This window comes from Ochotona princeps, chromosome 3 (genome assembly GCF_030435755.1).
Source record: "Ochotona princeps isolate mOchPri1 chromosome 3, mOchPri1.hap1, whole genome shotgun sequence".
Lineage (NCBI taxonomy): Eukaryota > Metazoa > Chordata > Mammalia > Lagomorpha > Ochotonidae > Ochotona > Ochotona princeps.
Window position 1 is genome coordinate 106,554,748 of NC_080834.1, and position 25,821 is coordinate 106,580,568.

General features: G+C 38.9%; 1 protein-coding gene across 1 annotated transcript in view; it reads left to right on the forward strand.

Annotated features, from left to right (window-relative positions):
- The first annotated feature begins 789 nt into the window (after nucleotides 1-789).
- PEX5L (peroxisomal biogenesis factor 5 like) overlaps nucleotides 790-25,821 on the forward strand; it is a 161,917-nt gene continuing 136,885 nt past the window's right edge. Inside the window, exons 1-2 of the mRNA XM_058661303.1 lie at nucleotides 790-897; nucleotides 2,327-2,398. Of these exons, the coding sequence (XP_058517286.1) occupies nucleotides 805-897; nucleotides 2,327-2,398 (165 nt within the window). The 5' untranslated portion in view covers nucleotides 790-804. The remainder of the gene's footprint in view (nucleotides 898-2,326; nucleotides 2,399-25,821) is intronic.

Genomic DNA, 25,821 nt, shown 5'->3' on the forward strand with positions numbered 1-25,821 from the left:
GATCTAAGCAGCCCAAATGGGAAGCTGAGTGCTTGAAAGAGGATTATGCACGCACTAGAAATAAGCAGTAAGTGAGCCCATACCATTACGGCTTAGAAAAGGATTAATTCCCCTGGGGTTGTGGGGTACACTAGAAAATGTTGCTTGATTCTAGAGGAAAAGTGTAAGACTTCTTGCTCTGTGTCTGTCTGTGCTGCTTAGAGACTAGGGGCTTCGGGTACAAAACAAGAGCTCTAAGGAGCCCTCCCACTCTTAGAAAATGCCAACTTCTACTTAGAGTAGTTGGGGGCAAAAATCTCCTTCCCCAATCTAACCTCTCACTCAGAAAATTCACTACTGAGTTAGATAAGTAGTTGCATTTCAATTGGAGTCACTGATTTGTGGCATGGACAGAAATTGAAATATTAAATCATGTTTTATGACTGCTGACATTGTATCTATTAGCAATGAGAGTCAAAAAAAAAGTCTGCAGCAGGGGATGAAAGTGAGAAAACTCAAAGCTTTTATCACGAGGTTGAGGTCCATATATAATTAATAATAAGTGAGATTTTTGAAAAACATTCACAGCATTCAGGAAGACTAAAATCACATGGATAAAAATTAATCAGGAAAAAAAGAAATTTTCATTTCAAAGCTTTCTGTGCCAGCCAAAAAATGTCAGTGTTTACAAAGTCAAAACAATGATTCAGGAATATTTCAATTATTGTTGTACATTATTAATAATGTTGCTGGGCAAGATCTGTGGTTCTCTGGTCAGCAAGTTCTGGCAATGAAGCCACTGCCGCCGGCGCAAAGAATTCTGGGATGTCTGACAGTGAAATGGATGGAAGGACTTACATCCCACCTCTGCTTAATGTCCTTTTGTCCAGAAATCGAGTCATGCAAATGAGCTACTTGGTACGTATACAAATCAATACGGGAAAGGCATTTCTAAAGGTATTGCATTAGAGGGTCCGTGGACAACATCTTATGGCAACCAGTAGACTGAAAGGATACAGAAGCAAAGTAATGGAAAGGAAGTCAGCTAGACTGAAGGCAACCTTGTTCGTTTTGTTTTTTTAGTCAATCCTGGAATGGAACGCAGAGGAAGACAAGAATAATAGTATTGAAAAAAATGCTGTGACCATCTGTTCTGTTCTGAGTAGCTGAGTTCATTAATGTATGCATGAGAATTTGGATTTTACTTATGCATCCTAATACTTAACGATTCAAAAATCTCTTCATTATAGAAAAAGAACAAGAGTAAGAAGTAGGTCTGTTGGGGAGCAAATATATAAGTCTAGTGTTCTGAAATGCTGTAGGAGGGATAACAGATAAGGCTTACATTTTCCAGAGTAAAGATTATTTATCTCAAGTTCACTTAAGGATGTGTCTTTTTTTCCCTCTAAGATGGAAATCCTAATATGAGATATATACAAGCATAAGAAATAACTTTGATTATCTTAACCCTAATTGATGTGACTCATCTAAAGCAAGGACTCTGAAAATCTAGGATTTAAGGATGCAGTGAATTTTGTTTTTGTTACTGATAAAGGAGGTAAACTGAGGTTTCTAGTATTCCCATCAGCCTTTGCATTGGGAGTTAAGAAAATATCCAGATGTATTATCTTTCTTATGTAGCACAGCTGTAAACCGGTTGTCATGATCCATGCACTTGCCTAACTTCAGCTATTACATTCGTTATAGAAGACACTTAGGTGGGAGAAAGGTCATTTGTATAAATATGACAAAATGACAGTAAGTGCATTTGCAAAGATATTCTGTATTCTTCCAATGTCTCTGTCTGATTTTCTCATTATCTATCTTTTAAAAATTATTTCTAGGTTCTGTTTTCCAACAGTTGTATTCATCTATTTCTAAGAGAATGTTGAAAATCTGAACATTTGCTGTGCAATAATTCTGTTTTAAAAACATAGCAAGGCACTAAAAACAAATAATAGCTGAAGATTAAAACATAATATAACACAAAATGAGGTTTCAATCTTTGAGTAAAATGTACTGGACTCTTCAATGAATTGCTTATTTATATCAAAGTGTTAAAATCTTTTCTAAAACTACAAAGAGAAACAAAAGAATATTAAGAAAAGAATTAAAGGCATAATTTGAATGGGAGATGCTAAGCAGAAATACTTAACGAATAATTATAATTCAGAAGTTTAACAATAACAACATTTGACGGATGTACTTGAGAGAGTGACATAAAAACTGATGCATTATGACTTGTGAATGAGGCTAAATAATGTTCTTAAAAAGGTATTAAGTGGGAATTAAGGCTATCTTCAATGAAAAGAAACTAAATGATCATTTAAAATTATTCTTTCACAAGAAAAGTAAAGAACAAGGATATGGAAAACTAAGCAGTGATGAAGACCTCGAAATAATTGTTGATCAAAAGCAGGTAAGTGAACACTTACATACCTTTTCTATTATTGCACTGTAGAGTTCTGAAAAATGAAGCCCTTAGGGTGTCCAGCCTTCCCCTGGCAGTTGTACTAGCATGTCTAGCTGAGCCCTGTACAACAAGATAGACTTTTTTTAAGAGCAGATAAGCCTCCACATAGGATGCCTGTGATTCATTGACTGCTGCATCATGCCAGCATTTACGTTCTATAGGTAAGAATGATGTAAAATAATACTCAAACAAGATAAGAGAGTTTCCAGAAAGGTGATAAACTCAACTTGATAAACTGAGTCAAAACTACAATGATAACTTGAAAAAAAAAGACTTAAAGAGTAAGATAAAGCATTATGTTGATCAGGAGAAACACTAAAATCAATATAGATGGTAAAAATGAGTATGATTTAGAGGGAAGGAGATAAAAGATTTAAAAAATACAGAGAGGTATAAAGCATGTGTATTGCTCAATTTACTTTCTCATATCATTTTAAGAACAAAACAAAAAGGGTATGTAGGTCTGCAATATTGCTCATAATTTGAGAAGTCACTACCTTAGATGGTATTTGGGCCCATAAGGTTCAGGAAACCTGCTTAATATACTGTAAACAGTGACATTCCAAGTAATGGGAAGTTTCCAGTTCCCACCACTAAATGGAAATCAGCACTTAACATCCTTGTTAACTGTAAAAAAGACAAAATAATTTCATATCTATTTAATATACAAATGACACTAAATCTGAAAGGGATGTAAACTCAGATGCAGATTAAAAAAAATAATTCCAAAGAATCTGGGCAGATGATAATAGGGAAAAGGTGGGTATGCTACATTGAACAATTTCCTAATCATACCGTTTGTTTTGCATCCTAGTGATTGTGTCTATTTCTAATGAAAAGGGTAAGGATCAGCAGAAGGTAGCCACCAGATATAACTGACTGAGAGGCTTGCCTGCTAGGCCTGGAATAACTGGGAGAACAGGGTGGGGTCTTATGGAAAAACACCAAACACAGCATCTCTGTGGAGGAGCAGAATGCATCCGTCTTTCAGGGTGCACACAAACTGCCTGAGTGCTTCTTGTCTCATGTTCTTGAGTAAAACAGTGTGTGTATTATTGGTTTGGTTAATAAGGTAAGTGGGTCTGGATTCTATCATTTTAATTGTCCCAGATCGCCTGAGACATGTAATAACCTTTGTCTCTCACCAATCCTACTCATTGGTGATTCTCATGACAGAACGGTTCCCACTTGGTGAAATAAACTAGCCATATGTGATTGGCTATATTATGGGAACACACATCCAAATTCATTTCTCTGCTAACTTGAAAAATTAGTTATTTCTTTATTTCTTCTTTAATCATGGAAGGTAATTTATTCTTATTCACTAGCTTCATATCACAAAGTTTTTAATTTAGCCTGCTTTTATTAAAGCTTTGTGTTTTAGCTACATTTTGGTGTTCAGAAGACTATCAAATTATCTATTGAGACCTTTAGGGGAGAAAGTTCAGGGTAGCCTTGTTCCTTTTGCTCATACCTTCCCCAACGTTTATGCTGTTATAACCAAACAGATTTTGTTAACTGTTAAGGAATCTTGAAGTAAACAACTTTCCTGCGTCTCTAGAAAATATGCATAGTGCTTTCATTACCTGTACCAAATGAAAGGCGATTCCATTTTCTCAGACTCATGATTTTCCTCTAGAGTTGCCACATTTTTCCAGTGCCATTCCAATTGGCACCATGTCGCAGTGACCCATTTTTGCTGAGTCATTCATGCCTAAACTTGTTGCAAAAGGTGAGTAATGATGAGGGCAAGTCAGCTTTTGTGTTTGCTCTTTTCCTCACAAGAGGCCTTCCTGTTGGGGCAGGTTTATCTGGTGTTAATGTTGTGAGCAAATCCTAGTTGAAATAACGACAGTATTGATATTTCGAAGCCCAATATTTGGGAAAACAGTGTAGTCTTTATAAAACATAGTCCTCAGGAAATGTTTGTGTTATTGTTTCAAGAACCTATATGTTTAGTATATGTCTTCTTGTAACTTTTGAGAAACGTAGCAGAAATCTGTGAGCTAATCTGCATATAATTGCAAACACCTTTTCCAGTAAATGATGCCAAAAGAAAACCTGAAGAAGATAAACAAATAGGAAAGAATTAGTGATGTGATGTGATGTGGAAGTCTGCTAGATTTCATTAAACATGTCACTTAGAAACTGTCACTCTTACCAGAGCAAACTACGTGTCCATGTATTAGTTGTGTCAAGTCGTGCTTCCTCAGCAAGCCCACAATCCTGCTTATATAATCACATTAGGAATGGCAATAGCACAAACTATGTGGATTTTGTTCTCCCGGGCTGCTCCAATTTAATAGAATACAGCATCACTCAGCATTATGTCTACATGAAAAAAAACTACATAAAGTTTGGAAAGACTTTATTTAAAAATTGTGTGTTTTTCGTAGGTACAATTCTAAGAAAATAACCATGCTTCCTACGGTACCCTAATCCCCTTCCTTCCTTCTTGAATGACTTCTCTTTATCTGAAATTTTGTTTTTCAAAATTATTTTGGGCAGTGTGTTAAAATATTCTAAAGATTTCCAATATTAGTATTGATTGCTAAAATAATAAATACCCCATAACTATATATGCAGGTCAACTATTCCCTATCTGAAATTCTTGCAACCAACAGTGTTTTAGGTTTGAATTTTTTCCGGATTTTGAAGTATTTGCATTTACAGAGAGATCTTGAACAAGGGGCTCCCTTGTTCAAGGAAGGGAGGCTCGACATGTTTTTGGGACCACCCCATCCTGGAGGCCAGGTTTTTGGACCCTGTAGTAGCTGTAGCCGGGCCACATGCTACCTCAGTGAGGGGCTCACACAGCAGGTCTTCAAGACCCCCAGCTTGGAGGCTTTTCGACTAAATTCATTTCTATTTCATACATATTAGAGTTAGACAATATTAGTGTTGAATGTTAGTACAGTATTAGCATTGAAGATAATGCTGTACAATATTTTTAGTGCACCTACATTTTGAATGTAATCTGTCACATGAGGGCTGGGTATGCAAATCACTTGTGGCATCATGTTGGTGTTCCAAAAGTTTCGAATTTTGGATTTTTCAATTACAAATACTCTATCTGTGCACATGCACATGTATAGTCATCTAAGTACAAACGTATCACATTGGGACAGAGTCCATTTTTTTTTCACCAGAAATTCCCAGGAGTTTTAAAACTCCAAGCATAAAAAGTAATTAAAAGGAAAAATATTGAATTAAAATCGTAATGCTTCTAATGCCGATGCATTTGACAACCTGTATAATCAGTGAATGGTTAGGCTTTTTAGTATAAATATTAAAAGAGACATTTTTAAATATACATTTAGATCATTTCTATTATTTATGAAAATATCCTTTGCTGTTTGTAGGAGGTGAAAATGTTAAGGAATAGGTTTTATGTATATGTGAATTTCCTTCGGAAACTGTTGAGATTTCAGGGTAAGAATGGGACCCTATATAGTATATATATTAAATGGGGGTTAAAAACATTAACCACCTTCAATCAACAATAAAATTGTTCAGTTTTAAATTGGTAATTTTACCTACTAGGGTCAGCTTATCTCAATGATTACAATATACTGGGCCTAGATTTTTTTCCCTAAGTTTTCAGATTCCACATTGATTGAAAGGAGATAGCAAAGACTAACACAAAATAATGGAATATATTTTAGGGAAAGGACACAGTTACAGATTCAAACACTGAGAAACTGAATTTAGCCAGACCTCTCGATATGTTTGGTCATAGGACTCAAGGCTTCACCTGTGTATCCTTTAGTGCGATTAGAAATGTCAAAAGTCAGGTAGTTATCAGGAAAACACATGTGTAAGTGAATGCAATAGTTTCCCAGTATCAGCTGTTTCAGAATCTTCATGAGGGCTTGTCATGGCAGACTGCTAGGCTCTGCCCTCGAGGTTTCTGACTATAGAGCTGGGGTAGATTGAAAATGTGCTTTTTTCAGTTAGTTGCTGCAGCTGGTCCCAAACCACATTCTAAGAATGACTGGGTCAAAGACAGAACTAATAAAATTCAAAGTTGGAGGCAGGGAAAGGAACAAGTGAGTTGTGGTATGTTTGACTTTCTGCAACTTGTCATTACCCAGTAATACAAAAGATAGAATTCTTAGACATTCAGCATCATAATGGTAAAACAGCTTCAGTCACCTAATAAACAAAAGTGCCTTTAAAGGCCCAGATTTTCAGTTTGCTGAACTTCACAGGACATTTTGTGAGCTTGAAGTCTGATCTCAATTCCCTTATTTGTAACACAACACTCTTTCTCCCCCATAACCTAGAGTTTCTTTGACACAGATTATGTAGAAGCACTTTGTAAAGTGTAAAGCATAACTACAATTTTAATTAGCTAATATTCCTGTTCATGATGTCTTCCACCTCTCCCATACCCAATTTAGCAAACAGGAACTTTGAGACCTAGGAGGAGAATGGAAGTGCCTGCATGCTTGCTTGTGCATAGAGAGCTTGTGTGTAGAGAGCAGTAGAAGCCAGCTGTCTCCTGACTTCGGTCCAATGCTCTCCGTCTCTCATTCCATTGGCTATTAGTAGTTATTGTATGAATGGGTTAAGAAGCTGTTTAGTCTCAATGCTCTCATTACATAAGATAACCTCTTACTAGGAATAATTGTAATTTGCCAATATTCACTCACCAACCGTCCCCCCCCCCACCCCGCCAAGAATACACGTTCCCATAGACATTCCATATTGCTTGCATCCTTCTTGGTGCCTGTGACTTTCTCAAAAGCCAAGCACTTTGCAATCAAATGTATACAAAATTAGATCTGAAAGATGACTGTAGACAACCACTGGCACTTCTCACAGTCTCAACAGGAAGAGCCTCTGCCAGGAACGAGGCTGAAACCTCTTAGGAGTCTCTTTTCAGACTTGTGGAGTATCCTGAACAGGACGCGAAGGCATCTAGAACTTCAGTGATGGCTTTTCTAAAACAAAAAAAAGACAAAAGAGAAGTCCACTTTGAGTCTCCAGTTGAGCAGGCTGCCAGTTCTGTTCTGCGGGTCTTTGCGCATCTATATGTAAAAAGGGAATTATTGACCAACCATGAATGAAACTGGGTAAACAAGAAAGTAAATGAATGGGAGAGATCCTCAGGTTCCTTCTGGAGCTAGCAGACAGTGTGGTCCTACCACCTTGGAGGCAGCTGACTTGCATCTCAGAGTCATAAATAGCAAAAAGGAAGAGGGCACTATGTGTCACTGTTTTGTACTTAGCACCATCTGGCTGCTGCTGTCTTGGCTGTGTCAACGTGGTGGCCTCATGTAAATATAATTCAGATCCTATGCAATTTATAGAAAGTGTGGAATCCTGTCTCAGAATTCCCCCTGGGCACTGTCTTGGAATTCTGTATTGGTCAGCAGGAACAAAGAATCCATCTGGAGTTGCAGGACAGAGACAGTCGGCTCCTCCTAGTGACTCCAATGCTCAAAGGAGAAAGCACATTGGGCAGTCACAGTTGCCCCGATCACACTTGCTGCAGATAGAGGATCATTAGTGTTTTCCTCAGAAAAGATTGGAAGCTGAGAAATGGTCAAATGAAAAGCCAGATTTATTTGAGAAGAGAGAGGTAAATGCTATTCAAATTGGCCATCTGAAGTCAGCATTGGTGTCAACAGATACACTCTTGTAGTTCAGTACCCTCTTATCTGTAAAGCTGTTTATCATCAATAAAAATGAGCAAGGAAAGGGGAATGTGTTTCATTGAGTTAAATAAAAATTACTGAAATAAATCATAACCCTGTATATTTGCTTTTCATATCAAGTATTATAAAAATGCTTCTGAGATACTAAAAATTTAGAGAGGCAATTCAGTTTTCTTCTGTGTTCTTGTAGACCCACAATTGTGCATTTGTTCTTTAATTTGTGAGCTTAATTTCACACATTCCAATTTAGTGTATGATTTCTCATAAGCATCACCTGACTCTAGGAAAAACACAAAGGGCAGACCTAATATCTTAATTTCAGAATCTTATGACAGGTCACTGAAGTCTGAAGGTCAAAGGTCAGAAAACCTAAGGGATCACTCTTTTTTTATTTATTTATTTTTTTATTTATGGGCTCGGGGATCTCCCTTCCTCCTTCTCCAAGTCCCCTTACCCACAACCCTCCTCCTGCTTCATAAGCAGCCCTAAATCCGTCATTCTGCTATCTTGACATTGTAGACATGGGCAATGGCAGAGTCCAGCATCCTCTTGTCAAGATCCACTTGCCAGTTTCATTGGGAGTTCATCTTTAATCTGAAGTAGAGATGCATATTGCATTGTATCTTCACATCTGAATATGACACACAGTTACTATATACATCTCCTTAAATGACAAGCCATAAAACAAAATCAACAGGAAGAAAAAAAAGGAAATTTACAGCACCATGAAGTTAAATAGCATGCTACCAAATGACCAATATGTAGCTGAAGAAATGAAAAAAGATCAAAAATATTCTTGAAGCAAATGATGCTACTATAGGACCTGAGTCAGTGAAGAAGTTAATAAGAAAAAAAAACTTTTTTGAAGAAATGAAAATAACACCAAAAGTATCAAAACCCATGAGATGTAGCAAAAACAGTTTTTGAAAAGGCTATTGATCTTTTTTTTTTATTTGAATTCAGGTTGCCTTAGAGAGAACATGTATTTATCCCCTTGGGATTGACTTATTTCACTGAGCGTAATGGTCTCTAGTTGGGACCACTCAGTTGCGAATGGTATAATTTCATTCTTTTTATTGGCTGAGTAGTACATTAAATAGGAGCTTTTGGGAAGTCACTCAGGGCCTCAAAGTTCCCACTTCTTCATCTGTACCGTGGAATCATGCCTCCTGGCTCAGATATCTGTGGTGTGGCATAGCTAAGGACACTCCTTTAGAGATCTACATGTCCCACTTTGTCTCCTTGGGTCAGTGTCACTCTTGCCACAGGCATTGCATGCCTCCTAAATGGTGACTTGGAAAGAATTTCACCATGACATCTCACTTTAGTTATTTCTGCTGGTTTACTGCGAAGCACTTTGAATACCTTCTATGGGACACATTCGGATACTCAATGGTGTCAGCTCCCCTGATTTGCCTTGAGTTCAGCATGATCTACATAACACAGGATTTATGCCTGCCACTCTCATACAGGTGTTAGAGCACAGCCCTTACCATCAGAAATCCAAGTGACAATGGGCTGCGGCCATGTGGTAACTATATTACTTTAGAAAAATTAACTAGCCTCTCTGAGCCTCAAACTGTTCTATTATAAAATGCAGAAAAATAAGTTCCGTTCCACCAGTAGTTAGGTGTATTTAAAAAGCCTCTTTATACAGATGTTTAGCCAAAAGCACATATAGTAAATGATTCCTAAATGACAGGTTCTAAGTGGAGTGAGTGGTGGGGGTTGACGGTAGTGCTCTTAAATTTACCCTGTAAGACCCTTTCTTCCCCCCATCCCACCCACACTTTGAATTTGGGAGAACTGAGTGATGATAATTGCAAATAATAAAATATGTTTAGGGACATAGAGTCAACCACCTCATCCCAATCAGCCAGGTAGAGAAATGAAGGTTGTAGACTGTAAGAAAATTGGGGATGCAGGGAGTGGGTGGAAGTGGCTGGTTTGTGCGAGATGCCCCACACTAGAGGTGCCACATCTCCCAGTTCCAGCTGACCGGGTCCTTCTTGGCAGTGGCCCAGGTCACCACACACACTAACTTTTCAAAAAGGTGATTACTCTGATGCTCTTTAAATGTTTACATTTAATTTTAAAATTTCAAGCAGTACATAATCAAATAGAACAGTCTGGGTCTGAGCATAGTCTTGGGTACCAATTTGTGACCTGTTACACTCATGAGCATCTAACAGCAAAAAGGAGTGGGGTATTGGCACCAACATGGCCAGGTCTCCCATCTCCTCTTGTTTCTCACCTGCTTCACACTTCCTCCTTAAAAATGAAGCTAATGGGCCCAGTGTAGTAGCTTAACAGCTAAAATTCTTGCCTTGCACGAGCTGGGATCCCAAGTGGGTGTCAGTTTTAATCCCGGCAGACCCTCTTCCTGGGGCCTGGGAAAACAGTCGAAGATGGCCCAAGTCTCTGGGACCCTGCACCCCCATGGGAGACCCGGAAGAGACTCCAGGCTCCTGGCTTCAAATCAGAGCAGCTCTGGTCATTGTGGTCATTTGGGGAATCAACAGACAGAAGATCTTCCTTTCTGTCCCTCCTCCTCTCTGTATATCTGACTTTCAAACAAAAATAAACAAATCTGTAAAAAAAATAATAAGAAGAAGGAAGCTAGTGCATTTGATCTAAGTCAGCTGGTCTTTAAATCAAGATGTAAAAAATATAAAGAAAAAGAAATCCCATTTGATCAAATGATACAGACAGGTACTTATGAGCAGAAGGGTATTTTATGTTCTTCTACATTTGAGACCTTTTTTAAAGCTAGCATCATTTGTTTGAGTAAGCAAGGTGCCCACATTGTTGACTGACAAGCGTGTGCCTGGCTTTCCTGTGGCACTCCATCTGCTGCCATTTTTAGACAATGCTGCAACTTACAGGCCTCAGTAGAAAAATCTCCAGTAGACATGAGTTGCCTGAAGTTCAACAAACATCAGGAACACCACCATTATATATTTTTAAGATATTACTGAGCAGCCTATCTCGTTACATGCAGCACAAGAAAGGAAAAGAAAAATGTAGTTTCAAGTTGGGAAAATGTGTAGAAATTACGTCATTTTCCAATAGTCAGTGTTCGTTTTTTCCTTTTCCATCCTAAGGGGAAAGTGATGGCAGCATGTCTGGTTATTGAGGAAATGAGTGCATCATTGACACGATGCGCGCTGACATGCTGAGTGTAAAATGATATGATAGATGAAGGTAACAGAGACAGTAGTACTTAAATGTAGGTGTGACCATTTGGAATGCAGTGTGGAATGAAACCCGTTCAACCTTTCATTGGCATTGCGCTGCTTTTACTTTTCACTTGTGTTGTTTGAATTCAGTTCCCCTGATAAATATGGAAATGATTGATAACTTTGTGATGCTGCCAGAAATTTCTTTCCCGGCCAGCTTAAGTGAGGAAGCAATGTCTGTGTATCAGTATGTGATCGCAACCATAAAGGAGAACCTCAGGGGTACAGACAAGTTTTGATGAGTGTTCTTCCAAGTTTAATTACACTGATTCAAGTTCAGTGAAAATAAGCTAAGTGAGTAATAGAATAGGGAAGTAAACAGATAAGAATAGGAATAGTAATAGGGAAATAGCTTAACTGTGCTCACAAAGTTATTAATCATTGTCAGTATTAAAATTTGAAAGCAAAGGCTCTTAGTCTGGGTTCATTCATCTACCCTTGTTACAAGGCTTCCCAAACTGCATTGCTCTTTATCCTTTGTTCTAATACAGGCCCTGTTACGAAGCATGCACTATACATACCCATCAACCCAGAACAATCACTTGAGAAAAGGGAGTATTTCAAGTACAAGCTGAAAGTCATCGGTCCAATAGCTTTTTTTAAAAGATTTATTTATTTTTATTGGAAAGTCAGATATAAAGAGAGGAGGAGAGACAGAGAGTTAAATCTTCCATCTGATGATTCACTCCCCAATTGACCACAACGATCGGTGCAGCACCGATCCAAAGCCAGGAGCTAGGAACTTCCTCCGGTTCTCCCACATGAGTGCAGGGTCCCAAGGCATTGGGCCGTCCTCAACTGCCTTCCCAGGCCACAAGCAGGGAGCTGGATGGGAAGTGGGAATGCCAGGACTAGAACCGGCGCCCATATGGGATCCCGGTGCGTTCAAGGCGAGGACTTCAGCCGCTAGGCCACGCCGCCGGGCCCTCAAAAGCTTTTTACATATTTATTAATATAATCAGAATGAGTTTCATCTATTCTGTAGATACAACTTTCAGAAGATAATCATATTTTCCTCCTTCCCGCTTTACTTCCATTCCTTAGTGCCCCCCTTTCTTCCTTTTTCCTTTAATTTTTACAATAATACGTTTTAATTTACTTTGTCATCTCAAACTTAATGTATCACAAACCATAATGTTCAACAAGTAGAAAGTAGAAAGAGGAGTATAGACAAGGACTGAAAACAGTGAACAAATCATAAGATGTAAGTTTCATTCTTATTCATTTTTTCAATGGACTTTTATTTAAAAGAATGTTTACAGGAAATAGCTCCTAAACCCTCATTAAAAGATTCTCAGAAACTTCACACTCCCTTCCCAGAGAACATCAGGATACCATAATGAAAGATTTTAGAAGGTGACTTTGAAATCTCCGAAATGATCTCTGATGCGCTTAGCAAAACTAAGCTGCGTGTTGTTGCAGACAGGTTTGCTGCATTTCACTTCTTGGGGCTTCACCAGCTGCGTAGGTTGCTCATGTTCTCTGCAGACTGTGAGCCATGTCCTCCCTTCCACGTCTGGCTCCAGTCCATCCATTGTGACGTTGACTGTCAGAGTCTTTGTCTAATGAATCCTGCAGATGAACCACTGTTGACTGACTGGAGCAGTGTCAAAATCTGGTAAAGATAACAAAGGAGCAGGCAGATCATATTCAACTTTTTTCTTGCACTTCTGCTTCCACAGCACAGAAAGTCTGGAAAGTAAGCTTTGTACCTACTCTTGTGACTATGCTTGGGAGCCTGCCCTGCTTGCCTGACCTTGTTATTTCTGGGGTATGCTCTTGCTTCTCTCCCATCCTGACTCCAGTTGCGTCCTTTCTTCCCACTAAGCACCGCTCTGGTCCTTGCCCCTGGAATGTCTCTTATTCAGACCCTGCACATGTAAGGTCTTTTTGTAATGCTTAATTGTGTCCCTTCTCTTTCTCCAAAACAACTTAGTAATCCTGTCATTTCCATTCTTAGTCATTAATTTTTCACGTGGTCTACTCTCAACTGGAATGGGTAATAGTTCCTTTCTATCTTGTGATTGAGGAAACACACACACACACAAATGATCATTCAATACAATTTGTTATTTATTCCTTGTTACAGTATGTTTTTTGTCAAATGATCTCATTCTTGAAATATGTGAATAAGTGACTTATTAAAGAAATGGTGAGAGAATGTACCATCTTGGCTTTGTGCTGAGTGTTCTGAATAGAAAAAAACATTCATTCATCACTTTTTTCAAACAAAATTATCTCATCTGTGTAATTTGTGAATAATTAATGGATTTTGTTGTAGAAAAGCACTAATCAGAAGTGGTTTTTTTCCAGTCAAGAGCTGTCCAATTACCACTTTCCCTCATTCTCAGATTCTTTCTTTAAATTCTCAATATGCCCCCCAAAATGACACATTAATTTTTATGAGCTATGAAGATGGTACTGGAAAAAAATGAGTGCCAGGGCATCAGTTGATGAATTTTATTAATTAGGATAAAACAAATGAAACTCTCAAATCTAGTTAGGTACCTTAAATTCCTCAGCTAAAGATATCAAATCTTGGTGAATTTGCCCTTCTACGTTTTATTTTTTTTTTCCTCTCTCTAAATTTTTATTAATGTAAGGAAAATATATTTTGTATATTTTGTACGTACAATTGTAGAAGATAAGAGACTTCCCCTCCTTTTTCCCGTCCTCAATCCTCTTATTTGCTTGCTTTCTTTAATTTTTACAGAAACATAATTTTAATCCACTCTGTAATGTAGGCTTGATGCGGCACTAACCATAATATTCAACAAGTGGGAAAAAAAAGCCAATAGATACTACAGTTCCACTAGAGTATAAACAAGAGCTAAAAACAACAAGCATAACTCAAGATATTTGATTCATTCCTATGCATTTTTTGTGTTCTAAATTAGCTTCTACACATCAGAGAACACATATGATATTTGTCTTTTGAGGACTTTTCATTAAGCATACTGGTTTTTGTATAGATAAATGAGCAATCCGACCATCGCATTCAAGTTCCAAACCTTTAGTTTAAGGTCAGATCCTTGCAGTCAGGACTTTCATTAATGGAAGTATCCATGCTTCAGGATATGAACACCACTTGGCTTAGTGGTGGGCACACAAGATGTGAAGAGAACGTATAATGGTCACTGTTCCCCCATATAAAGTGCGAACACATTGGCTAAGCTGACAGGTGGAGCATGGTTGTCCAGCCCTGCCTACCTTGCCATCCAGAGTTCCTACTGCTTCGACCCTAACCGATCCTCACTCAGCCATGCAGTATCCACAGAGCATGATGTTCTTCTTCCCATCCTGCCATCGTCCTTCTATCACCTTCTGCGTTCAAGTATATAAAACATATCAGAAATATATTTGCATATCCAAAATATAGACTGAAAGGAGGATACCTCCTCAGAGTTTTAATGGGCAGTGTCCCTTCTGAAAATCCCAGTTGGAAGGGAGCAATAAGAGAAAGGGCAGGATTCATTGGTCTGCAGAGGTGTAAACCACTAAAATCTTACAAATGTGGATGTGATTCCTAAGAAACAAAAATAAAACCTGTTCCTGAAAAGATTAGAGAGCAAATGGAGAAACACTATTTAAAAACCTAATTCTTATTTACATGAATTTGGCCTATAAACACAATTTTGCTTTGTGCATTCTGGGGCATGGGAGTGTGGGGGGGGAGGTATAGTTATATTTAGTACACCAGTGCCTTTTGCAGTTCTCAAAAGATAGTGGGCTGCATTCTGCCCCATTGCCTGGATCATTTTTCCCCATGTGGTGGGATAGGGAAGGCAGTGACGAGATACAGAGCAGGTCAGGGAATACTGGCGACATTTGACGTTCAGTTTTTAGAGAGAGAACTAAACAGGGAAACGTATTTTTAGAAACTGCTTAGGAGAAATCATGTGAACAGGACTAAACTTTGTCTTATTTTTCCTATTCTGAAGTAACTTAAAATACTTCAAGGAAATGCTAGGACTTTGCTTTTGAAGAAAAAAAAAAATATATATATATATAATTTTGATGAAAGTGATCTAACTTATTCCTTTCATTTGTTTTACACACAAACTTATTACCACCTCTATTTGGGAAAGGAGTTTGCTAAGTGCCAACACAGTGGTGTCCCAACCACTGTTGAGGCCCTTCAGAAGCCCGCAGTGAAGTGTGGACTGAGTGTTTGCAGACAGTTACAGTCTGGGCACCATCAGGAACTTCTAACTCTCAACACTGTCTGCATCATTTCCACTTTTCCAAGTCACAGTCCCAACAAAATCATAGAGTTCTCCAAGGGCACGGGACAAGACAGAGACGATGGGACATTGGGAACACATTCCAGGAATCTTCTATAGAGCCTGTCTCTTCAGTGAGTGTCTCTTGGGCTGATGGCATCACCATCACCTAGAGCTCAGATTGAAATCCTGTCCCCAGCCTCAGACCCTGGCTCAGGGACCACGAATCAACTTTAACAAGCCATGCAGAGAAATGGTCCCCACTCTGTATTCCTGGAAAAAACATGCTTTCAGGTTGTTCCAATTTTCAGTTTCATGGGAAAACCATTTTATGACTTTGGTAAAGAAGTTATGGCAAATATAAATATTTTAGTGTGAATGTCTCTAACTTGCAAATATCCCCATCCAGCTTGATTAAAGTGAACCTGAACAGTAATCAATCCAGATTGTCACAGAAGTGATGGCAACCAAGAAAGAAAGCTTATAATTCTATATTTGTCTTTAGATCTGTTTTATCAAATTACTATGATAATAACACATGTTAATAGTATGTGCTATGTCCTGTTGTACAGATGTTCATCTATGTCTGTAGTGCATTTAAAATGCACACCAGTGCATAGAAAATATTTGCAAGCAACTCCAGGTGGATGTGCTATGCTCAGCCTCAGGAGGACATCACAGTCATGGATCAAGGGATTTTACTGATCTACTAAGGAAATCTGTTACAACTCTGTGCTACAAAATAATGTGCATGGTAAATTCTGAGGAAGACTTCCATTCAGTATAGAAAATATATGCATGATTAATAAAAAAGAGCAAAAATTAAGAGTGAGCTAGAAAACAGCCTTTCTTCAAAAAGAGGTGTGTGTGTGTGTGTGTGTGTGAGAGAGAGAGAGAGAGAGAGAGAGAGAGAGAGAGAGAGAGAGAGAGAGATGGCAAAGCCAGACTATATATCCACAATCATACCCCCACCAAAAGCAACCCTGCACGAAAGGACAGCTTTCAAGTGGTGAGGTTGTGGAACACTGCACAACACTGGCCAAGACCAAGTATGTAGACAGCCCTGTAAGATGGTCAGCATTTCACAGACATTGCTCTGGGTGTTTCAAGTCCTCACGTTAGAGGTGCTACTCATAGGAAATTAAATCCTTCCTCTCCACTAGAATTTCTGTGTAACCCATCACATTTGAAAATTCCAACACCTGGCACAGAATCAGGAAGTGCACTTCTGCGACATTTCTTGAGCAGCCTTCTGTTACAGGAGTGCATCGCTGTGCTCAGAAAATGTCACTCCACCGGGACTGACCTTTCTTCTCTGGCTGAAGTCTCAACAGAACTGCTCATAAAGATGGTTTATCCCACATTACTGGCAGACCTCCAGTGTCACTCATGCCCATGTAGAGAAGTGATCTGAGAATTGGTATCCAGCTGGCTCTCTCCACTTTCACCTGCGACAACTCTGCCCCACCCCCCACAACAGCTGGTGATTCTTTTGTGACCCTTCCTAAAGCAGCACTCCAGGCTTCTTCCCTGAGTTCTCCCTGTCAGTGCTAGAGGGCTGACAGCCACTGCGAGGGGGCCCCCTCTCATTGGCTACATTATGCCTATGATTTTGCAAGATCCTGCCCTAGAATTGTGGACAAAAGAAAAATTGTAACCCATGATTCCAAGGATTTTTCCTTCTTTCATTTTTGTACAATTGCAAGCAAAAATCTTATTTTTTTTTACAGTTATACTCAGTACCACTCAGTTTCGTATCTCTTTGTTTATGCAACATTATACCAGGCTCATTTTCCTCATTACTATTTAATTTAAATAAATGTTGTTGTAATGAGTTCTTTATACTCAATCAAGGTGATCCTTACTCATTTTTTTCAATAATTTTCTCTGACAGTGACCAGGGAAATCTTTCCATTCTTTAAGAATGCAAGCTACCAAATGAAAGAGAAAAAGAAGGGATTGCAAGAAAATCATGTGCGTTACCATGATTAGACATATTCTGATTGACCATGAATTATGCATGATCTTTATGGGAATTTGCAGAGTGTCATCTTTGCAGATACGTGCTGCACCTTTAAGCATTCTTGGAGCTGGCACAATGCATATTGCATTGCTCCATAAAACTTCTGGTTTGAAACACACTCCATAAGGCAGCTACACAGCATTCTACTTCCCAAGACTGATCACAGTCAAACCATAAACATGAATTTGCATAAATTCAACTTGTGTGAATTTTTAATTTTGCTCAGAGAGGAAACCAACTAAATATTGCTGGGGCCACAAATAACTTGGGTAACAATTTGCTTTGCTATCACATGCCTTGAGGATGCTGATATATAGCTTAACTAGGTTATTCCTATGTGAAAAATATAAATTGTAAAATCTCCATATTGAAGCATAAAATTAACTTACGTGATGTAAGTGCCACAAAAGGTTTTACGGAGTTCGTCCCTGTTACATATTGAGACACTGATACTTTTTTTTTATTAATTATTTTGCATTATGTGACAGTTTCATAGGCTCTGGGAATCTCCCCACCCCTCCCCACGTCCCTCCCCCCTGGTGGATTCCTCCACCTTGATGCAGTATCACAGCTCAAATTCAATCAAGATTCTTTCCTTGCAAATGTATACCAAGCATAGAGTCCAGCTACTTATTGTCCAGATGGGTTGAACAGTTTCTTGGGGAGACCATTTCTGGTCCGAAGTTAGAGCTGGTAGAATATCATCACAGTCAATTAAGAGTCCCAATATAACATCAACAGCAATTTGCAACATTATGGAATTGACATGGTTTTGAGTAACCAGTATGTTAAAAAAAAAAAAAAGCAAGTTCTTAACCACAACCTATGATTAGCTCATTGGCATTTCAATTTTAGTTTATATACAGCACTGGCTGCTATATACCTTAAAATGGCTATAAGGTACCATTCAGCTGTCTCGTGTCTATTTCATTTTAGTATTTAGCCATTTGTTGTGTTGAAGTATAATTTTGCTGATCTTGGCAGATTTTAGGGTAATCTAGACTGGCTTGTAACTCTAACAAGACATTTGTCGACAATTAAGGTGCAGAACATTTTTGGGGGGAAGGGGATGTGCAGGGAAATCCTCAGCACCATGGTGAGGAGTGACTAATCTTTGTGTCCCACCCAGCGAGGCATGAGCCAATCCACGCCAGCTCTTTCCTGTCAGATTCCAAGCTCTACTTTTTGTTGTTGGTCTATTTATTTTAGGTTTTTTTAGTTTGTATGATTGTTTGTTTGCTATGAGGGGTTTTCGGAGTGATCCCGATGGTCATTGCGAGGGAGAGTGGGGGTCCAGAGGTGGAGCCAGGCTTGGACCAGAGAAAGCTCTCCTCCCTGGTCCCGAAGGACGTTTATTGTTCTTCTGTTTCTGCGGACCGTTCAGGGCTTCTGGTTGTCTTTCCGATGACGTTGGTCTCTGCACGGTAATGTTTGGACTTCTTCCATCCCTTGCGGAAGCTCCGGTTGGGGGTGGGTGACCTCAGAGTACTCGGCCTCCGAGGGCATCCAGTTCCCTGTGGCCTCCTTGGCAGTTGGGATATAGTCCTTGTTGCTCGTTAATAGTTTGTGGTGAAGGTCTGGGAGTCTTCATGGTTGGGATCCAAGCTTCCTCCTTACCACCTGCTCCACTCTGGGACACTGATAGTTTTTTAAGTCCCACAGATTTTGTTGTCCTAGGGTCTCCAAATGGAAAACTCTTAAGTAAATACTGAAACAGGGATACAGAGAGTTATTAGTGTCCATGAGACAGAGCTAAAGTATGAGTTCTGGACTCTCCAGTGACTTTCTATCTCACCTTGAGCAACTCTATAAGCCTTGACTTCCCTATCAGCAAAGTGATAATATTTTGCCTACATCTGTATCACAAGAATTCTGGAAGACTTAAAGAAACCTGTAAAAATCATTTGAGCCACTCTACAGGATTACTTCCTGCAAATAAACCTGTGATGCTATCATGTACAAGAAAATCACCAATACACCAGGGTTTTGAACATCTGCTTGTGTTAAATAACATTTTAAAAATGCAACCCCTCTAGAAAAATGAGTACATAACACAATGATTACTCTGAAGTCAGTAGTACCTGAGGTGAGGGACAAAGTGTGGCAGGAATTTATGAACTTATAAGGGACAGAGTTACAACAAATTTCTTTTTGAGAGATTGTTTACATAACGTTCCAAACATAATGGGGAAAAGTGACTAAGTACTCCTGTTTGTATTTTTAGTGGTATCAAAAATATAATGTTAAAAAATTATGCATATTTCTGGAGAAATAATATCTATGATCTCTTCTGTACTAACTCTCTTTTGTGTGAGCACAACTTTTTTTCTAGAAAAGTGGAATACATGCTGAGGCTTCCAGCCCTTATTTAGTCGACAAGAAATTGTGCATACCAAGTAAAAACAGAATATTTGTCCCCCAAGACTAGAAAATTCCTCACAGATTAATTTTTCTTAACACCTAGGTCTTTTAAGAAAATGAAAAGCATGAAGAATTTATAGAGCCTTTAGCAAAGTTACAAAACATCTCTTTAAACACAAAGAAACTCAATTAGCTTGAGCAAGGCTCTAAAGAAAGGAAGGTTTTGCCTCATGAAGTGAGTTGACATATACCACTTTTTATAGTTGTAAAAGGAATTAGGTCCTCTATCAATAAGCTGCCTTCAGAGAAATTATTTCAGGCTACATTTGTCCCAAAAGTTGAGAATCATGAATGAGTCCTTATCATTCTTTCCCATTGGAAGTCTGCTTCTGTGACAGCACAGGGAGGTCAACCATCCTCCTCAGAGCTGCTGTCTCTCAGAAGGGAAAAATAACCTGAAAATGTAACAATTCAAGTCGATGGGACCAGATGATAAGACAGGGACATCATGGAGTGGGGAGACAAGCATAGGTCATTCTAAACACATACATACACATTTAAGGTGAGATTGTGGGTTGAATGAGTCAGACCCCATGTGTCAACTGTCTAGTCGCTTTATAAGAGGAGTGGGAGAGGTGAGTTTCAGCTACTCATGGTCAACCCTGAACCTGCAAATCAGTTTTGCATTGTATTCCCTGCTGAGTAACCATGATGGTATCTTACTCCATCCTGTCCACAACAGCAGATCCACAATGTATCGCTACTTGCACATTAGCCACTTAGTAGCCATGTAGGTTTCAGAGAAACTGTCACAGTGTGGCAGTGCAGGTGCTGGCCCCATAATGCAACAGGACTGATTCTGACCAATTGGATATTTTAAAGAGAAATCATAAAGCACTTTCTTTAACTGAAATGGTGAAAATTTAGTAGGGGATGTATGTAGAGTGGAAAAAAACATAAACACCAGTACTGTCTTTGGTTTTGGGCTTCCACTGGGGGGGTCTTGTAATGTATCCCCCAAGAATAAGTGAGAGGCTACCATTAAGGAAAATGGTTCTTGAGTATTTACTGTGTGCCAGACAGCAACCTGAGGGGCATGATCATTTTGCCAGTTTTTCAGAATGGGCAAAGAAAAGCAGAGGGATGTGGGGTGGGGGTGAGGAGAAGAGAGAAAAAGAAAACAATCCCATAACCAGTAAAACTGAAAAATTTTAGATGGAGTCCATCTGCCTCCAAAGCACGTGTTCTGTCACCTGCCCTACCACAAGCCAACAGAAAGTTGAACCGAACTGCATTTTGTATCATTAAAAAATACAGTCAGTTGCCATTGATCAATGCCTAACACCACTGGGAGTTTCGATTTTAAGAAGTCACAGAAAGCAAATTGAAAGGTGAGAGTGGGTTGAAGCAAATGTGTCACCTGCTTCCACCTGCCAGTTCCTGCCTGGTGACTCTTTGAGAGAAGCCAAATGCTGAATAATAGAATAGGTCTGGCAGAGGCTTCTTTAGAAACACAAAAACAAGTACAAATGAAGAATTCATTGTCCTGTTTCCTAGTTTGCACACAAATGGGACTATATTTCACTCATAATTGGCCTAAAGACAGATTGTATGAAAGGAAAAACAAAAAGCCTTATTTTGCCAGGCCTTCCACCGTCATAAAAAGACCAGATCTCCTTTATTTCTGGCAGTCTTTTGCACTGATGGCTCATTCCTGGGCTCGTTTTATAGAACACGAATAGTAAAGGTATCCAAGTCAGGTGCAGGAGAACAAAGACATCTCTTTGGGGCTTGAGAAGCAGCCATTTCTGGTAGCCAGCAGAGCTCATGTGCACCTCCCTCCCTGAATTCACAGAAACAACACTGTTGACAGATCTGAGATAAAGCCAGTGTTAATTTTCCCTGAAGATTAAGGGAGATACAGAGGTCAATTGAGCAAAGCATTTTACCTGTGGGGATATTTTCAATCCCTTGCCAAGTTCAGTGGCTCTTGTCAGCGAACATTCTCTTTCTCACTGTTTGCATGTGGTTGACCATAGGTCTCCCTTTCCCGGTAAGACTTCAACTCCCATTGTGAGTCACTTGCATGCTGTTCTGTGAGTCTCCTGTTCTATCTGTACAAGAGAGTGCTTTGCCTTCATGTTTTCCTGTGAGACTGATTTCCTAACCACATTCCACCATTGCCACACTAAGTCATAGTGACACTCCCATTCGGATTTTAAGATGGCCCCAATACTGGGGATGGGTCATTTACAGACGTTCCTCACAGCTCAGTGGAAGCACATTTTGTGAGTTGCATGACTTAAGCCAATATTTCTGCCTCCAAGGGAGGGAGGGAGGGAGGTAGGAAGAAAGGAAGGAAGGAGAGAAAGAGAAGAAAGAAAGAAAGAAAGAAAGAAAGAAAGAAAGAAAGAAAGAAAGAAAGAAAGAAAGAAAGTAATCTTTTAATGTTAACTAAGAATTGTGTTAAACAATGTGACTCTCATTGGTTGTCCATCATGAACAAATTTTTTAATAAAAATGACTACTTAGGGTGTTTAAAACACTTTGATTTCATTTCATCATATTCATTGTCATCATCATCATCAATGTTTTACATCCATGATCCACCAAATGGCACAAACATAGTTCCTGTTCTTGAGGAACATTCTATATTTTAATGAAATTAATACCTTATTGCAAGTAGCTTAAACAAGGTAGCCATTTATTTCTGTGCAGAGCTATTCAGAGATCCTCAAAGCTGTCAGGTAAAGGAACATCTAACCTTCTAGATTATTCTTAGGTTTCCTAGAACTTCATAGGATTCTTGTGTTTATTCTATTGCCCAAAACTTAGTTAAATAATCAAAGCTGATTACTAGAGATTGCCTGCTATCAGTGATTTACTCTCAGAGCAATTGATTCTTCATGGTAATATGTCCACTGTAACAGTAAGTTATTAAGGAAGGACTGGCCTGTAGAGCTAGCCATCTCAGCCCTAACTATCACTCTCAAACTGTTGAAAATTGGTTTCTCCTCTAAAGCCAACTACAAAGAAAAATGCTTGTGTACCACGCATGCTCCAGGTTTGTTTGCTTGTTTGTTTTTACAGTTTTATTTCACGCAGTAAGAAACCTAATGTTGTTTTATAAAGACAGTAGTTGGGTTGGGATCACAAAAACATGCTTAGGGAGAATATGCAGACTCTGTTGTAATAATCTTTAGCATGTTGTTGAGAAGAGAGAATAGACTCGCTGTGAATTTTCAAAAAGGACACTGGGATTTGTATCTGATGGGAAGAAGAGTTTCTGTACAACCAGACACTATTCCATGAGCACCACATTGTGCTTCCCACACGAATTCTGTTCCAAGCCCTTCTCCAGCTTACCAGCTCCCAAAGAGCCTTTCATATCCATCATTCACTTAGCAAAGAGTCTTTTAAACAATCTCCCCTGTACAACAGATGCACCTGCTTTGATGTCCCAGGATTTGCATATAGTGTCAGTATGATGCGATCACACATTTGTTTCAAATACTTTTTTGTGTCTTTTGAGCTAGACTGTGAGTACTTTCACAGCTCATGATAATGCTTTCCAAGCATTCGCTTCAAAATGCTCATTGGGACTAGTGCATGCTATAGGCCTTCAGTCAGCACTATCATAGCAAGAGAAAAAGAGACAAAACAGGAAAGAGGGACTTTCCAGAATAAGACTTCCCTAATGTCCTGCACATTTGATTATGAAGTGTGCAGGCACCTAGTACCACGTGGTCATAGGAGAGGACTAAGCTTGACTTGACCACCAAGAGGTGGCCCTGCAATGCCAGTGTTACTAACTAGGAAATTTTGGGGTGCTGTAAGATCTTAGGGAGTGAGTTGCTCTCCTTCAAGCACAGTTTTCAATAACTGACCTACCAGTGCACTTATAGCAGACCCTGCCAAAGGCTGATGGTTCTGGAAAGGAGAGTAACAAGTCAGGGTTCCAGCCAAGATGAGGACAGAGTTCCAGCACAGTTGAGGTAATCCAGGAGGTACAAGCTGGGCCAATATTGCCAGCCCTTATCCTACTTCATTGTTGTATGTCAGGACCTAGCACTTCCCTGCTCTCAATAGGTAGCTTTACATCATTTCATTTTGCCTTTTTAGTTTTCAGTAGATTCAATATATTTCATAGATACGGTTCTGAAAATATAATGATTCTCTTCCTCCCTTCCTTGCCCCTTTCTTTTTGAGGTAACATGTTTTTAATTTATATTATAATAGGAGACTAAAAGTTCCACAAATGAGTCCAGTAAGTGAAAAATAAAAGGATTCTAGTTTAGCAGGAATATAAGCAAGAGTTGCAAACAGTAATCAAATGAAGAGATGAACATTTCATTCATATATAGTAAATTCTAAGCAATCACAGGTCATTAGAGCTATAGCAGTGTAACCTTCTTACCTGTTGGTTTGACAAAAATAGGAAAGGTTAACAAAACTATAACTGCAGCAATACTGATACACACTGGCATTTATTTTTGCTTTTCTCTTTTGATTTTTCTTTTTGAAGTGGCAGGATTTCAGTTTTTAGAGCTAGATAATATTCGGTTGGGCATACATGTCACATTTCCTTTGGTCTTGTGCTGGTGAACATTTTGGCTGATTTCTTATTTTTGCTATTGTGAAGAGTGCTGTTATAAACATAGTGGTGCAGATATCTCTTTGATTCATTTTATTCAAGCTTTTAGGGTACATACCAAGAAGTGAGATTGCTGGATCACATGACAAGTCTATTTCCAGGTTTTTTTTTTAAGAAATCACTGCACTCTTTTCCAAAACTGCATTTGTTTACATTCCCACTGACAACATGCATGATTTCCCCTTTCCCTACATCCTTACTATGCGGTCTTTTAGATATCAGCTAGTGTGACACGAGTGGGTAAAATCTCATTGTGGTTTTGTTCTATATTTCGTTGATAGCTAATGCTGTTCAGCATTTTAATTGTTGGTTTTTGTATTTCTTCTTTTGAAAACTTTCTATTGAGGTCCTTTGCCCATTGCTTAAGTGGATTGGTTGAGTTTTTTTGTTATTGAGTTATTCAAGTTGCTGATGTATTCTGGATACTCATCCTTCATTGGGTAAGTAGCTTGCAAATCTTTTTCCCATTTTCTTGGGTGTTTGTTCACTCTAGTTGAACACTTTGTGTGCTATGAAAAAATTTCTGACTTTTAAATTATCTGATTTGTTTAGTGTTTAGTGTTGCTTTTGGTGCTGTGTCCAAGGCCTTGGAGTATTTCTTTTACATTTTCTTCTAGCAACCTCATAATATTCTACCTTGAGTTGCTTTTTGTATATGGTGAGTGGCATATATTTGATTTCATTCCTCTACATAAGTATTTTTAGTTTTGCAGCACCATTTGTTGACGAGATCAACCTTCTCCACTGTATGGTCTGAGCATCTTTGTTAAAAGTCACCTGGATACTCTGCTGGCTCTGTCTTCAGACCAGAGAGGGTATACCTAAGAAGCCGTTGAACTTGACTGGTCAATAAGATGCTGGACTCTATGTTTGGTATATGCTTGCAATGGGGGAATCTCAACTGAACTTGAACTGTGGTTATGCAACAAGGTGGAGGAATCCACCATGGTGGGAGGGTTTGGGGAGGGGTGGGGAGAACCCAAGTACCTATGAAACTGTGTCACATAATACAATGTAAAAAAAAAAAAGTCACCTGGATCTGTGTATATGGATTACTATCTGGACTCTTTTCACTGATCTGATGTATCAGTCTGTATGCCAGTACTACGCTAACACTAACTTCTGTAGTTTTGTACCATACTTTGAAGTCGTGTATTGCGATGCTTCCATCTTAACTTTCCAGGTACAGGTTCACTTCGTCTGTTC